This window comes from Euphorbia lathyris, chromosome 2, assembly GCF_963576675.1.
Source record: "Euphorbia lathyris chromosome 2, ddEupLath1.1, whole genome shotgun sequence".
NCBI lineage: Eukaryota > Viridiplantae > Streptophyta > Magnoliopsida > Malpighiales > Euphorbiaceae > Euphorbia > Euphorbia lathyris.
In genome coordinates this window covers 8162803-8180816 of record NC_088911.1, presented here as the reverse complement: position 1 = coordinate 8180816, position 18014 = coordinate 8162803, and the positions used below count along the sequence as shown (strand labels likewise).

The window sequence follows — 18014 nt, the reverse complement described above, 5'->3', positions numbered from 1 at the left end:
TGGATTGGCGTTGCTAAATGTTGCTAAATTTGGTGCATAACGATCTCAAAATGAAAATTTTCAAGAATTAAATTATATTTTAAGCAATTTTAATTCTTCAATTTTTTAGGTTTGAGGTCATTTAGTCGTTTTTTAGGGGAGAAAAATTTAATATTTAGATAGAGAACTCTACAAAATGAAGATTTTGAAAAATAAAAAAACGTGTTTTCATAGTAAATGTTTCTGATCATGTTGGAGAAATGATCCATTTAATCCAATCTTTAAAAAATTTGGATTTTGCAATGGCTCATGAACTCCAAGTTGATCTTGTGCTTTCTTCACTCCCACGTTCATATGGAGGTTTTTGTTTCAAACTTCCAACTAAACAAAGTGGAGTGTACTTTGGCTCAGTTGCTGCAGAATCTGGTTGTTCACCAATACAAGTCCAAAAAGAGGAAGGGTAAGACCCAGCCTAAAAAGAAGAAAAAGAAAGTTCCAAAGACCACTAATACAAGTCCATCATTTGTGAGGCCAAAAGACTCAACACAACTTAAGGGTGCTGTTAAGCAGGGATGTTTCCAATGTGGAATGGAAGGTCACTTTAAGAGAAATTGCCCAATCTTTCTGAAAAGTTTAGAGAATGATAAGGGTGCAGCTTCTGCATCAGGTATTTCTCTTAATAATTATTTAAATGTTGATTTAAATAATGATCTTTCTTATAACTCATCTAACGCCTGGATTTTAGACACTGGAGCAACTTCTCATATTTGTTCCTATGTTCAGGATCTGGCAAATAGAAGGTTGTTGGAAGATGGTGAAGTGGAACTCACACTGGAAAATGGTGCAAGGGTTGCAGCCAGGGCAGTGGGAGATATTTCACTTATGTTAGACCATCATGTTTTGTTATTGAAAGATGTATTGTATATACCAGGAGCATATAAAAATGTAATATCTATATCTAGTTTGACAAAAAGGAATTATGAATTCCGATTTTGTAATAAAGCTTGTAAAGTATATTTTGATAATGTGATTATCGGTTCTGGTGTTTTACATCGTGGTTTATTTTATGTTGATAAAAATATACCAAATAACAAAAAGGAAAATAAGCAAGTTTTGCTTGGCAACCTAAAAGAGATGAATAATAATTCCACTGATAAACAATCAGAATTTAATTCCAAATATTTGTGGCATCTCCGTCTATGACATATTTCTAGTAATAGACTCACTAAGTTGGATAAGATAGGAATTTTAAAAAATCTAAATTCTCAATCTGATTATCCAACATGTGAATCATGTTTACAGGGAAAAATGACTAGAAAACCATTTGTGGGACAAATGAAGAGAGCCAATGAAATATTAGAATTAATACATTCTGATGTTTGCGGGCCATTTAGTGAAATAGCTCGTGGAGGTTATCACTACTTCGTAACCTTTATTGATGATAAATCAAGATATGGTTATTTGTATTTAATGAAATACAAATCTGAAGTTTTTGAAAAGTTCAAAGAATTCAAAGCCGAAGTAGAAAATCAAATTGGGAAAAATATTAAATCACTAAGGTCGGACCGAGGTGGTGAATATATGAGTACTGAATTTGATGATTTCCTCAAGGAAAATGGAATTATCTCTGAACTCACTCCTCCTTACACACCACAATTAAATGGAGTGTCTGAAAGGAGGAATCGGACTTTGTTGGACATGGTTCGATCGATGATGAGTTACACTGATTTGCCTATCTCATTCTGGGGATATGCAATTGAGACAGCACTTTACATTCTCAACCGTGTTCCTTCTAAATCTGTTTCTACCACACCATATGAAATATGGGCTGGAAGGGCACCAATTTTGAATCATGTTAAAATTTGGGGTTGCCCTGCTTATATAAAAAAGCAGAAAACAGACAAATTAGAGGAACGATCTACTAAAGGCCGATTTGTTGGATACCCTAAATCAAAAGGATATATGGGTTATTATTTCTATCTCCCTGATGAACAAATTGTTACTATCAGTAGGGATGCCATTTTTCTTGAGAAACAGTTTCTGCAAGAAGGTGGTAAAGGTAGAAAGATTTTATTGGATGAGGAGTCATCTAATAAAGAAATCCAACATGCTGAATCAAAGCAATTTGATCAGCCAGATGAGCCTACCAAAACAACAGATATCATCACTCCAACTCTTAGGAGGTCTGAAAGGGTTTCACATCCTCCTGATAGGTATGGTTTAATTACTGACCACGAACAAGAGTTATTTGTTTTTGGTAGTACTGACCATCCTGATGATCCAGTTACTTATGAAGAAGCAGTATGTGATACTGACTCTTCTAAGTGGTTAGAAGCAATGCAAAGTGAGATTGATTCCATGTATAAAAATGAAGTTTGGGAACTTGTTACCCCACCTGAAGGAATAGTTCCTATAGGTTGTAAGTGGGTATTCAAACGCAAACTGAATTCTGAAGGAATTGTGGATACTTATAAAGCAAGGCTTGTGGCAAAAGGTTATCGCCAACGGGAGGGAATTGATTTTGAAGAAACATTCTCACCCGTAGCTATGTTTAAAAGTATTCGAATAATCTTATCCATTGCAACACACTTTGATTTTGAGATTTGGCAAATGGATGTTAAAACTGCATTTCTCAATGGATTTCTTGAAGAAGAAATCTACATGGAACAACCGAAGGGTTTTATATCCAAGGAAAGTTCTCAAGTGTGTAAGCTTAAGAGATCCATTTATAGACTTAAGCAAGCTTCAAGGAGTTGGAATAAAAGATTTGATGAAGCCATACAGAGTTATGAGTTTGTCAAAAATCTTGATGAGCCATGTGTTTACAAGAAGGTTAGTGGGAGAGCTATCACTTTCCTTGTCTTGTATGTTGATGATATTCTGTTAATTGGGAATGACATTGGTATGTTAACTAATGTTAAGGTCTGGTTATCCTCTACCTTCTCTATGAAAGATTTGGGAGAAGTCGCCTATATTCTTGGAATTAAGCTTTATAGAAATAGAGCTAAAAGAATATTAGGGCTATCTCAAAAACTCTATTTGGAGAAAATTCTAAAGAGATTTAGAATGGAAGACTCCAAAAGAGGATTGATACCTGTTAGACATGGTTTGCAACTCTCCACGGAGCAATCACCTAAGACTCCAGCGGAGAGAGCAGAAATGGCCAAGATTCCTTATGCTTCTGCTATAGGAAGTCTTATGTATGCTATGTTGTGTACAAGGCCAGATATTGCATTTGCTGTTAGTCTAACAAGCAGATATCAATCAAATCCAGGTATGGCTCACTGGATTGCTGTTAAGGCTATCTTTAAGTACTTGAGAAGAACTAAAGATATGATCTTAACATATGGAGGAGGTGATCTGTTAATTGAAGGCTTTACAGATTCTAGCTTTCAATCAGATAAGGAGAAACTTATATCCACTTCAGGATATGTGTTTACATGTAATGGAGCTGCAGTTGTTTGGAAAAGTTCTAAACAAGATACTGTAGCTGATTCCACTACTGAGGCTGAATATATTGCTGCCTCAAGTGCCGCTAAAGAAGCAGTGTGGTTGAAGAACTTTATCACCGAACTTGGTGTGGTTCCTTCTATTGTTAGTCCAATCCCTTTGTATTGTGATAACAATGGAGCGATTGCACAATCCAAGGAACCAAGGTCTCACAAGAACTTCAAACACGTGCTTAGGCGGTATCACTTAATTAGAGAGATTGTTGGACGAGGAGATATCTCGGTGCAGAAAATAGTATCAGCTGATAATCCAGCTGATCCCTTTACTAAGCCAATGACTCAGTCACAGTTAGACCGTCATCTTGAGAAGATAGGTCTTAAATATTGTACTGAATGGCTCTAGTGCTAGTGGGAGATTGTAAGTGTGGTATGCCCTAGGCCATTCCTGTTGTATATTATACAGTGTGAATTTTGTATCCAAATGGCAGTTAATAAAATATGTATTCATGTGTAATTATTTGTATTGTTTAATTACTTAATGAATATACATATTAGTCCAAAGATTATTTACAAAGAGATAATATTATTAAGAGTTAATAATAATGAGATATATATTTCTTTGGTAAAATAATAATCTTAAATGTTCATAGTCGGTGGATAATGAATTGGACACTCATGTATCCTTAGACTATCACCTCTGTTTATTTTCTTGATTAGTATGAGATATTAATCAGAAACAGAAAATCTTATTCTGTTTGATATGTTGATATCAGAATAAATATGTGGACATTCGAAGAGACGAATGGTTCGAACTGTGACGTTAGATAATAATTGCACAAAGGTTTACTCCTAGTCAACATAATTATTATCTAGGTCATAATAGTGCATATAATCCTTTGACTTGAGGAAACTTAGTTGTTCTTGCGCAGGTAATTATAGTTTGTTCCTGCTTTGTACTGGGATCTTAATTCTGGTAATCCGGCAGTGAATCACTGTAGTTAGTTGTGTAGTGTAACAAGAGTTTGCTAATAGAGGATTCATTACTCTAAGTAAATAGAGATAAATCCTAAGATGGCTATTGATTAGTTTTTTGATGGAATGAGTTCCTGACCAGGACAATAAGACTCATCTTATGAGATAAGTATCAAAGAATGGTTCTTTGATAAGAGTCTTATTTTATCAAAGACTTAATCAATATTTCTTAGTATCTTGACGATTAGAGTTTGACACTTTGTGACTCTAGTCAAGATCGGGATTTTTAATGAAAGGACTTTAGTGCATGGAAATTATGATCGATGGTTCATAATTAGTTTAATTATGAATTTACTTTAAGTAACTTCATTCTTTAATTGGGACGTCATGGCGCAGTGTGTTAGCTGGAGATCATGACCTTTAGAGGACTATAAGTATATATAAGCTAAGCTTATATAGGATACACTTGTAGTACAAGGAATTGGATTCCTGACATACTTACTAAGAGTTAGTAAGATGCCTCTAATGCCAGTTAAAGATGAACCTAGAAAGTCACACACTTATAAGTTGCGTGTATCAAGCTTTAGTTAAATTGATTAATTAAAAGTGTTTTAATTAATTAATTGACACAATTGAATATGTCAATGGGATTGACAAAACATTCTAACACTGTTTGATATTCAATTGAGGAAATTATAAATAATTATTCTTGCTCAATTTAAATTGATGGCTTTTTCAAGTACAATAGTCAAGTGTTGACTGTTGGAATAAAGGATATAATAGTAATTAATTAAGTTGTTAATTAATTATTATTATATTATATTAAATTAATAATAATAATTAATTAATTATTATATATTAATAATAATTAATTAATATTATTATATTAATATTATTTTATATATATATATATATATATATATATATATATAAAACATGCACTAGGACATGTGTCCTAGTGCATGCTTTTGTTTCAATCTTTCAAGATTGAAACAAAAGTGTACATATATATCAAAGGATATATATGTATACGGATATATACAATAAGAGAGGGACGATTTTTACGGTTCAGAAAATCGGATCCGAAATCAGTTTTCGATTTTGAGCAAGATTAATCAATTTCTGCAAGGCTTGATCTAATCGATTTAGTGGACTGACTAGAGGCTTCACCAGTAGAGAAGCTTTAATACCCGATTGGAATCTACAAGAGGTATTTTTCAATCTCGTAGTATAAATATCAATTTGATTATTGAAGAACTTAATGATCTTGGTTAAGGATTTGATGTCAAACATCGGATGTTTGACTGTTTATCAGAGTGATTGGATCACACTGATTGTTTGTTTAGGAAATTTTTTTGAAATTCGTCTCCTAAATACCAACATGTTTCCGCTTCAAATCCTTCAGTTTCAGACCTTGCAGACTTCGCGAAAGCATCGATATGCGACGTAGATAGTCACGTTTCAGACCTCGCAGACTTCGCGAAGTAAAATCACATCTTTCCCTGCATATTTACATTCCCATGCTTCGCTAATCTTCATTTCGCGAAACCAAAATCGTCTTTTTCCCTGCCTAACACGATTAATTTTTTCTGTAGATGGTTGAATACGTAACATCCCTTTCTGGAAGGCGGTGTACTGGACTGCAGGGGAGATGATTTTCCTTCCTGCATAGGGATGAACTTCCCTAAGATTGACACATTCACTCCTAAAGTGGTTGGTTAGGAGAGGTTGTGTCAATCTTGGGGTGTACCATGGGACACGTCCATCCCATGGTGCCAATCTTCAAAGTGAACCTAACTAATCCGGTACCAATTTTAAATCGGATGAGTAATCTTGGTGTGCACCGTGGGACACGTCCATCCCAAAAGGTCTGGAAGTCCAGACCTTTTGGGATGGATGTGTCACATGGTGCACACCAAGATTACTCATCCTTTCAAGATTGGTACCGGATTAGTTAGGTTCACTTTGAAATGATTAGTTAGTAGAGTTTATTGTGGCAATCTTGTTGTAAATTTTGATAATGTTATGATTTGGATGTTGTTATTGTGGCAATCTTGTTGTAAATTTTGATAATGTTATGATTTTAATGTTAGAATCCGTTGTTGTTTGCCATTTTTTGTTATATACCACTTCGCGAATTAGCTTCAAAACATATCCAGCATTCGCATATGCGAACTAAATTCATCAAGCAAAACAAATTTCAGCTTCGCAGGCTTCGCATATGTGAACTAAATTCATTAAGTAAATCCAAACATTAGCTTCGCAGGCTTCGCATATGGTCGAATCTGCGAAGTCAGACGGGAGGGGGCGAGACGCGCGTAAATATTAAGGGTATTATGGGAAAGTCACATAAAATCAGTCTACATATGTAGTAGGATGAGTAAATGGGTTAAATATATAAATGGGCCTCCCATTTGACACAGTTTTGTAATTTTCCCAAATAATATTTAAGTTTAGGCTTTGAGATTTAGTTTTTTTTTTCACCTGCTTATGTTGTTGTTTGTTGTTATTGTAGGTAACATATATTGGTTGAATTTTCTGTAAAAAGTAGATATTTCGAATTTTTATCAAATGCTTTTTGTCTCAGATTTAGAGGGTGTTTGTTTCAGCTTTTCGGATGAGCGTTTAGCGTTTCACTCCAAACCGCATGAAATATAGTGTTTGTTTAGTTTTATATAACATCAACGTTTAGCATTTTCTCTGGAAACCGCATCGTTCTGGAGCGTTTCACGAAGTTTTTCATAAACAGCTGTTTGTAGTTATTTGTTATTGATAAAATTATAATTTCCACAAAATATGTTTATTCTTTAACATTATTTATATTTCTACAACATAATTACCGAAAGAACAAGGTTTTGTCGCATTCAATACATTTTTTATTTTTTATATAGATTATTTTTATTAATTTGTGTAACACAGTTTTTATTTTATAATAGGATAAGGTGCAAAATACCCCTAACATTTATAGCTAGAAGCAATTTTACCCTTAACGTCTAAAATATATAGTGCAATTATACCCCTAATATTGGCAGTCAAAAGCAATTTTACCCCTAACATTGACAAGTTAGGTCAATTTGAGAAATAATTTATCAAACTGTCTTTTTGGTCATGAATATTGTAATCTACACTTTACATGTATACAATTTTATTATCGTCAGTAACAGATCACAAACATATGATTAGACGTGATTTTTTTAAGAAAATAAAAAATATATATTGTCTTTTGTACGAGCTGGACAAAAAAAATTCAAATATTTCGCTAAATTTATAAATATTAATTTTCAATATAATTGTTAAATCACAAAATCTCTTTTTTAGAACTACTGATATTTGCAATTGGTGTAAAATAAGAAATAAAATATCTATGTTTTCTAATAATATCTGAAATCGACCCAACTTGTCAATGTCAGTGGTAAAATTGCTCTTAAATGCTAGCGTTATGGATAAAATTGCATAATTTTAGACGTTAAGAGTAAAATTATTCCTAGTTGTAAACGTTATGGGTATTTTTTCACAATTTTCCTTTTATAATTTCAGCGTTGATTAATTTAAAACATGTCCATTTTAGACATTTTAAATCCGAACAGCAACAGTTCAATATAATTTTACCAAACACTAGTAATTAAACAACTAATAACAAATAACTAACAGCAATAGCTAACAGCTTACTGCAACTGTAAAGAGCTAACAACAACCGCAACAGTTATTAGCTAATAGCAACCGCAACAGCTATTAGCTAACAGTTGAACCAAATAGACCTTAGACATAAAAGGTAAACAACAGTTCTGAAAATTAAAAACAAACGAATACTTAATGTTTTTAGGTTATCTCCTTTTTCAATTTTTTTATTCGTTTTATTAAATATCTCAATTTCATACGCTTAAATAGGCTTAATACATCATTTGCCTGCTAAACTTGTCCAAAAAGCTTGATTGCCCCCCATGAACTTTCAAAGTATTCCGATAGCCCCCTAAACTTACGTAAAATGTAATCAATTGATCACGGTCGTAAAAAAGTAAGTTAAATGCGGAAGATGTATTCCACGAGTCTTAAAAAAAAGTAAAACGACCAAAATCGGAGTATACGATTCTAATATTAGAGAAGACAAGTTATATAGTTGAGCAAGCAATAACTTCTTTTCTAATCTATTTTTTTTATTATGTAATAACATTCTAAGATGCGTGGAATACATCTACCGCATTTAACTTTTTTTTTTTACGACCGAGTGGTCAATTGATTACATTTTATGCAAGTTCAAGGGGTTAACTGAACATTTTATGCAAGTTCAGGGAGCTATCGGAACATTTTATGCAAAGCATCTTAAGACGCATCCTGAGGCTTAGATTTAATAAGTGTATATCTAACGGTGAATGGGCAAATTCACTTGCTCATTAAGGTCCATGTGAAAATTCTTGGAAGAAACGGTTGATGAATTATTACTTAAATTGACCAAACTTATTAACATTGGAGTAAAATTTCTCTTGATTGCCAATGTTAATGGCTAGATTGTACCACTGTAAATATTAAAGGTAAAATTACTTTTAACTGTCATCATTTTTGTTTTGAAGTTTGGAGGTTAATAGAGGCTACATTTAAAGGAGGTAATGGAAAGGAAAGTTACAAATTAACCTTGTTTGGGAGTTTATGGAATGTAAATGAGATTAAATATTTAACTTCGTTTGAGAGTTTAAATATGGAGGAGAATGAAAGTTAAATTTACTCTGCAGAAACAAAAAAACTTTATGTTACTCCTATTACCCTCCAATTTGGAGGTTAGAGTTTAGATATAAGAGGAAGTAAACATTTAACTTCCATTAACCTTCATTTACTCTCAAAAAACAATTCACAAACAATGTTAACTTGATATTTAACGTTCTATTACTTCCATTTACTTCCATTAATCCCCTCTCAAACAAGGGCTAAAGGTATTCTCAAATCTTATCCCAAAGGATAATGTATAAATTTAGCTAATTGGAAGAAAAATAAATTTAACCTACATGTACAAAATAGTAATTTTATACTTAACATTTATCAGAAAGCTTAATTTCAAGACTCATTAACAAAGAAAAAAGTTTTTTTCATGTGTAAATTCATGTTTTGACCACCTAATAAGGTTTGAAATTGCACATTTTTTGTCAATGATAAAAAAAACTTATTTTTTCAGTAGCGAGACTTAAAATTGCACTATTTTATAAAAATTAGATCTAGAGGGTATTTGTTTCAACCTATCACAACAATGTTTTGCATTTTACTCCAAATCGCATGAAGCATGATTTGGTTTATATAAAAGTTAAATGCATCGATGGTTACTGAACTTTTATAGTTGTCTGAAAATGGTCACTCAACTTCAATTTGTTTCAATGAAATCATTCAATTTTAAATTTTATCTCAATAAAGTCACTTCAGCAACTTTAATATCAAAAAAACCAAAAAAAGTGATGTGACTGCCACATCAGCAATAGTCAACTTTCTCAGTTGATCGAAACGACACGTAGCCGTCACTTACTACCTGATCAAAACGACACGTGTCAGCTAAGTGACAGCCACATGTCGTTCCAGTTAGTTGTGAGAGTTGACTAGTGCTGACGTATAAACCACGTTATATTTTTGATGTCTTTTTACTCTTGAAGTCATCAGAATGACTTTATTTAGACAAAGTTCAAAATTGAATAATTTTATCGAGACCAACTGAAGTTAAGTGGCAATTTTAAGATAACAATACAAATTAATGACCAATGGTGTATTTAACTCGTTTATACAAACAACACCTTTTAACTTTTAAATATAAACTATAATGTTTTGAAACTTTTAGGAAAAAGTTCATTTTTGAAGCTTTTAATAAACAATTGTTTATATTTATTTGATGTTGATAAAATAAATCTTTTTTTTTAATGTTATTTCTAGTTTAAGCGATTTGATACTCTTGAACACTTAAACTAATCTTAATTGTTATTATTTTTATATTTTATTTAATTATTTAAATTATTTTTATTAATTTATATATTACGTTTTATTTATTTATTAATTTAAAATATGTTCACATTTTACCTAACATCAATAATTATTCACAATTTTTCTAATCGTAATAGCAAATACACCAGAGATGAGTGAAATAAATAAACCTTTAAAATCAATATTATCATAACCAGGTCGGATATCAAACTGTATTTATTGTTGGGTCAGGGGTCATTTGGTTAGACCAGGTGTCTCGAATTGGTTTGATCGAATGGCGTAATAAATAAATAAATAATATTTTTATATAATATATATAATTAATTTAAAATTATTTTTATAAATTAATTATATCCAAAACAAATTATAAACAACTTTTGGTTTGTTATTTTTTGTCAAGTTGATGCTTAAATATATAACGGATAAATGGAGTTTAGAATCGCTTGAAATATATCAACATATTCTATATCATGAGATCTTTTTAATGGTATATTATAAACTCAAAATGGACAAGTGATGAGTGAGAAATTGATACTCAAAGTAAACCACTTGAAATGGTTTGGAAGAAGCTAAAAGGAAATTAAGCATTCTCATCCCACATAGAAAGTTTATAAGTAAATGGTCTTTACAAGTCTTTAACAAATCACAAGGGGAAAGACTTTCTCATACATAGGGGTGCAGTCGAAGCACCATCGGATTACGGACGCACCCACATGACATGGACGGCGCGAATACCACACCAAACTGAAATCTGTTGGATCGGCTTACTTTTGCTAAATTATTTTATAAATAAAGGTGATACCACACTTCTTGTAAACGTTCCGATGACTTGAGATCACAAAAGATGTTAGAAAAAGGGACCGGAGTTCCAACGAACCCTCTCCGATGCTAAAGTCATGAGATATTAGAGATAATATCTGGCTAACAAGTAACAAAGAATGAAGTATGAAATATAGTTGAAGTAAGATACCTGAGCTTATAGATGTCTCTGCTATTTATAGATAAAAATAAAGTGTACATATACACGTGGAACCACCTGATAGGTCTTCAGACTCTATCTTTCTGTGCTACAATATATCTGAATGTGGGGCGCGCGTTTTTGGAACCCAGTGTGCTCATTGGTCCACGTGTTTCCATAAACAGCTCCTGAAGATAACCTTCGGATGTGAGCAGTATTTGGCTTTGGTGGAATTGGAGCCATTTGATGCATTCAGATCATATCAGGTCTGACTTCTAAAAGTACAGTTGACTTAATACCAAAAGGTTTTAATTAAGGGTAAATAATTTATTAGTCCTCTACTTTTTATCTAACACTGTTTAGTCCTCTTATTTTGAAAAACACATTATAAGGTCCATATCTTTTGCTAATATTAAGCCTTTGGTCATGTTGTCTATTTTTTTTAGACTTTTAACCGTTATATTTAGTATAAAAAGACAGACATAACATAACAGAGTAACATGATCATTTTGTGTTGTACTATGGTTGTACTAAAAGCTAAGATATATTCGGTTAAAAATTAAAAAAAATAGACAAAATGACCAAATGCTTAATATTGGCAAAAGATAGAAACTTTATAATGTGTTTTTCAAAATAGAATGACTAAATAGTGTGTTACGTAAAAAGTAGGAGACTAATAAATTATTTACCCTTTAATTAATTTAAAACAGATTAGATACCTGGTCGGTTCCCGGTTCGACCGGTCCGATCCGATCCGGCCTGATACCATTGCTTAAAATAAAGCTAGTTTTCCGTTATACCAAAAACCATAAGCTTAAATGTTTAGCTTATCCCATAAAAGTTGTCATAAAATGAAGTTTAAAGCTCATAATTTAACAAAGTTATAATTAATTTACTGAAAATAGAATAATTAAAATATGTTAAAAAGAAATTAAGAAAATGTGAAAAAGAAGAGAGGTTTGAAATTAATCCAAATCCCTAAAAACAATTAAATCCACATAAACAAGAAAAATAAAACAATTTCATCCCTCTTTTGAAAACCCCTCTCCTCAATTCGCTCTCTACAGTTCGTAAATTTTCTTACATTTACAAATTCAAACAAACTACCGAAAACAGAGAGCAATCCAATCAAAGGGGTTTTTTCAATTTTTGATTTTGATTTTTGAATTTCAGAGAAAAGATCTTTCCTTATGTAATGCATCAGAAGAAATCAGAACTCCAAATCGGAAAAGAAAGCACCGGCGTCTCTTCCGATTTTCACCCCATTCCTCCTCTTCTTTTCCCTCCACCTGATAATAATAGTAATCAGAATACTATTGAGACGAACAGCAATTCTATTCCTCAAATTCTGATTCAATCCCCAACTTTTCATTTTCAGAATGACCCAATTACTCCTTCTGCATCTTCTTCTTCTTCAACTCCGTATAAGAGGCCGCTTTTGACTCAACATCATCATCATCCTCATCGGATTTCTTCTTTGCCGAAATCCCCTACAATTTACCATTTCACGGCTGCACCGCAGAATCATTCGCTTTTTTCAATTTCAGTCGCGGCTAAATCCGCTGCGTTTCGATTCTTCCGCCGTTTCAATCACCTTCGCCGTCTCCGTGTTCATCTTCGGTTAATTCTTCTCTTATCTCTCCCATTTTTCTATTTCTTAGTTTCTCATCCTAGTCGCTCTTTTCTCCTTGATTTTCTTTCTGCTTTTGCTTTCTCCGCTGCTTTATTGTTCTCTCTAAATCTCGCGCTTCCTCGTCTCCCTTCAATTCGGTTGTTTTTGGCGCGTTCTTTTCCAATCAAGCTCAAATCCTCATCTAATATCTCTAGACCGCCTTTGCCTGTGTTTTGGTCGATTGGGTCCAGAACTAAGTCGGAGAAGAGAGTCAATTCTGGGTGTTGGGTTCAGATTTACAGCAACGGAGACGTCTACGAGGGGGAATTTCATAAGGGCAAGTGTTCGGGGAGTGGGGTTTACTATTATTATATGAGTGGGAGATTTGAGGGAGATTGGGTTGATGGAAAATATGATGGATATGGAGTGGAGACTTGGGCAAGAGGAAGCCGTTATAGAGGGCAATATAGGCAAGGACTTAGGCATGGTTTTGGGGTTTATAGATTTTATACAGGCGATGTTTATGCTGGAGAATGGTCTAATGGCCAGAGTCATGGATGTGGAGTGCATACCTGCGAAGATGGTAGTAGATATGTTGGTGAATTCAAATGGGGAGTCAAGCATGGCCTCGGCCACTACCATTTCAGGTAAATTTAGCAATGTATATAGAAGATGCACAATTTTTTTCCAATTGGATTGAAGTAATTTTCTTGTTTTCTCCATTTGAGGGATTGTTTTCCCCCATTTGCTACTTGTTAAATTGTTTAGCTGATGCAAGGATTTAGGTTTATGGGTTGAATTTGCACTGTTTTCTGTTGATTTCATTGATCTTCCATCAGTTATTTCATGTCCCTGGGTGTGTTAAAAGATAAGGAGTATAGTAGATATGATATGTAGCCTATACAGAAACGAAAACTGAAATGGAAACATTATTTCTAAGAAAACTTGGCTAGGAAACAGTAATGGAAAAGAAGCGGACACGAAATGCAGAAACTCTAGTAGTATGTAGCATTGAACTAACTAGTAATGATTTTGAAGAATTAGCTGAAAGTTTATAGCAAAATGTGGCGAGAGTACATACAATCAGATGATGAAACAGTTTGGATTTGACCGTGTTGTTTTATTTGTTTCTATTTATACAATCAGTTCTTCTAATAGGTTTTGAAACGAGCATAGAAGAGTCCGTTCGTCATGAAAAGTGCATTTATTGTATTTCCGAATACCGCCTGAGGAGTAGTTAGTAGACAAGTTGATTTCCTACCTATTCTGTTTAGGCTTGTAATTTGGAAGCTAAAGAAACACCTTGTGTCTAGCAATGTATTGTCTAAATATTATTTGCTAGTATTAGTTATGGTGGTTGAATTCTATTGGTTGGAACTCGGAACTATTCGGTTTCAGGAAATGAGGTTCGTTCATAGTTTTGTAAAATTTATTCCTGGATGGCAGTTTCTTCCTTATTCTAGAGCTTGTCAATTAGTCTAGCATCTGTTCAGCTGGATGAATTGCAAATTATTTTCCATTTACCTCTTATTTTCCTCTTAGTGCCATGGAGTCTATGCAGAACTACAAACTTGTCTTGCTTGATGTTAGTTGCTTAGGAAATCATCACTACAGATGCTTGCTTATTATTTTCTGGTTTCATTCGTCTTCGTCAATAGTTTTAGACAGTGTGTAACAGTTCAAACAAAATAGTTTTGGGTTAAGGTTCGTGGTTTTATAGGACCCGCATTTGCACTCATGAACATTCATGTAAACTAAACTTTCCTCTTGAAGTGCAATATCTCAAAGGCTTCTTCTGTGAACCTTTTGCAAACACGAACATCTTTACTTCATCTGTAGTTACATATTTTATTTTGTTTACTGGCTAATCAGTCTGAACTTATTAGAAATGGGGACACTTATGCTGGAGAATATTTTGCGGACAAGATGCATGGCTTTGGTGTATACCGTTTTGCAAACGGGCATCGGTACGAGGGAGCCTGGCATGAAGGTAGGAGGCAGGGCCTTGGAATGTACACTTTCAGAAACGGAGAGACTCAATCTGGTCACTGGCAAAATGGAATTCTCGACGTCCCAAGCACACAAAACACTGCATATCCTGTTTCTCCTGTTGCTGTTTATCATTCCAAAATACTCAATGCAGTTCAGGTAGCTGGGTTTTTATATACATTTTTTCTCGGGTAAAATGCATCCAGGCCCCTGAACTATAGCAGTACCCATAAACTTCATCTCATGACATAAAAATCCTTGAACTTTACTTCATTGTAGCATTAAAGTCCAAATTAAAGAAAATCCGTTAAAAAATTAACGAAATGATGACCTAAAAAATAGGTGTTTGACCATAATTTATGGTGACATGGACAAAAGGAGTCAATTATGTAGTCAAACTTGTTCAGATCATCATTTCATTAATTCGTGTTGACAAATTTTCTTTGATTTGAACTTCAATGTTAAATAATGTAAAGTTCAAGGATTTTTATGTCACGGAATGAGTTTAGGGGCCATCATGTTAGTAGCGCTATTCCATGGGTGTATTTTACCGTACATTCTTTCGTTTTTCATGCTTTATTGTTTTCATAACCCAGAACTGGAAATGAACATGGTAAAAACTAAAGAATAGGTGGAACATTGCAGAAAAAATTTATTTTGTTTTTATAAATTGTTCAATTCATTAATTTCAATGAGCCATATCTTTCGCACTGCTCAGACCAATAAATGGGACTGAGATAATATTTAAAGCTATCAGTAGGAGATTTTTACCCAAAAGACAAAAAGGCTGCCATTATCAGAGAAATAACTAGTTACAGTAGGCATGAAGGAGGGGTAAAATACATCCATGGCCCCTAAACTGTAGCACTACTAACATTATGGTCCCCCTAAACTTCATTCATAACATAAAAATCCTTCAACCTTACATTATTTAACATTAATGTCCAAATCAACGAGCTATTATTTCGTTACTTTTTTAACTTCATTAGTTTTTTAACAGTTTTTCTTTGATTTGGACTTTAATGTTAAATAATGTAAAGTTCAAGAATTTTTTATGTCACGAAATGAAGTTTAGGGGCCAGAATGTTGGTAGCCCTAAAGTTCAAGGGCCATGAGTGTATTTTGCCCCATCAAGGAGCTAAATAAACTATTTTATTCAGTAGGAGTTTTTTTACCAAGAGACGAAAAGGCTGCTATTATTAGAGAAATAACTAGTTACAGTAAGCATGAAGGAGGGGTAAAAATACATCCATAGCCCCTAAACTGTAGCGCTACTAACATTATGGTCCCCTAAACTTCATTTCATAACATAAAAATCCTTTAACTTTACATTATTTAACATTAAAGTCCAAATCAATAAGTTATTATTTCGTTAATTTTTTTAACAAATTTGTTATGGTTTGGAAATTAACGCTAAATAATGCGAAGTTCAAGAATTTTTATGTCATGAAATGAAGTTTAGGGGCCATAATGTTGGTATTGCTATAGTCCAGGAGCCACGGGTGTATTTTACCCCATGAAGAAGCTGAATACACTATTTTGCTTTAATGCCTATGCCTGTAACAAAGAACATTCCTAGCAACTTCTTTTGAAACATACAAGTGTAAAGAAAAATTAAAATCTATGTTGCACGGAAACGAAACGGAAACAGATACGGATACCGGGGCGTGTTATTTCTAAGAAAAAGTAGCTAGGAAATGGTAATGGAAACGGAAAAGAAACGGAAACGGAAATGGACACGAAACGCTGAAACGCTAATGAAGAAGAGTTTCCGTGCAACATAGATTAAAATTGAAAGAATAATTTTAACTGGAAATTACTTTAACAATCACTCTGAGGTGATTTCTTATCCCCATCTCCTCGGCCATTGAAATCAATGTCACACCACAGAAATTTTGACCGGCCATTATGATCTTATATTGCATTTAATTAAGTTATCCCGCTCCTGGGAACTTAGAGCATGTTCTTTTCAGTTTTCCAAAAGATGTTTATTTATTTCATGGCTTAAGAACTCGACGGCAATCGACAAATTTATTATTCTGTATTGGATTATTTGGAGATTAGTTCTCATATGTTGTTTCCTGTGATCAGGAAGCGAGACGAGCAGCAGAAAAAGCTTACGATATAGGAAAGGTGGACGAAAGGGTGAATAGAGCAGTAACAGCAGCTAACAGAGCAGCCAATGCAGCTAGAGTAGCAGCAGTTAAGGCTGTGCAGAAGCAAATGCATCTAAACACTAACGACGAAAGCGTTCCGATCCCAATCCCAGTTGTGTGATTGCAGAGTAGTGAGAGAAACATGAGAAGACAGTTGAGGAGATATATGGCTTATATGAATTTTCTTTTTGAATTTGCTTCATACTTGGCACAGCAATCTGCAGTCTTCGACGTCCCGAACGGGATATGGCCGTGTAGAGAAGGCTGATGTGGAGTAGATTGGTTAGTGTAGTTTTGGTTTTGATGTCCAAGAAAAGAAGAGAAAGTGAGAAAAAGAAAAAAAAGAAGTGCCAAATTTGAAGATTGTTTTCTCTTTCTTTTCCTTGTAAAGTTTGAGGTAGATGTAATGTGTATTTTGTGCTGGTTTAGAGGTGAAATCTCAACCCAGCAGAGTGTTGTATGTGAACTAATTGGTGTCCAAACGATATGTCGTTTCCCGGGCTAATTAGTTGTGTTTTGGTAGTAGTAATATGATTAAGAAAAAAAAATGATGGTTTATAATTCTAACCTTCTTTATAAGATAATTGCTAAAGTCTTGGCTAATCGATTAGAGTCTATTTTGCTTGATATTATATCTGAAAGTTAGGTGAAAGTTAGGTGTTGTTTGATAAAACTGAAAATTAAGTGCTGAAAAAATAAGTATTGAATTTTAAGTGCTGAATATTATACATGCTGAAAGTATTGAATGATGTAATTTTTATAAAAATGTTAGTTGATAATGTTTAATTTAAAATGTTAAGTTAAATATTTTGACTTATCAAAATAAGTGATTTTTCACTTAATTAACTAATTTAAATGGTGGTTATCAAATGTACTTAAATTAAATAAGTGTTTAATACTTTAATTTAAGTGATTAAATATGTTATCAAACAAGGCCTTAATCTGCT

The 18014-nt window shown here is 33.3% G+C and overlaps 1 protein-coding gene and 1 long non-coding RNA gene across 2 annotated transcripts; both read left to right on the top strand.

Moving 5' to 3' along the window:
- Positions 1-5455: 5455 nt before the first annotated feature.
- Positions 5456-6246, top strand: LOC136216819 (uncharacterized). The gene is made up of 3 exons (XR_010683385.1): positions 5456-5610; positions 5806-5884; positions 5996-6246. It is a non-coding gene; the product is annotated as an uncharacterized lncRNA (long non-coding RNA).
- A 6064-nt stretch (positions 6247-12310) lies between these two features.
- Positions 12311-17645, top strand: LOC136216499 (uncharacterized). Its single transcript, XM_066003024.1, has 3 exons — positions 12311-13569; positions 14809-15070; positions 17003-17645. Exons 1-3 carry the CDS (start codon positions 12506-12508, stop codon positions 17186-17188), a joined length of 1512 nt encoding a protein of 503 aa, XP_065859096.1. The 5' UTR covers positions 12311-12505; the 3' UTR covers positions 17189-17645.
- The last annotated feature ends 369 nt before the right edge of the window (positions 17646-18014 follow it).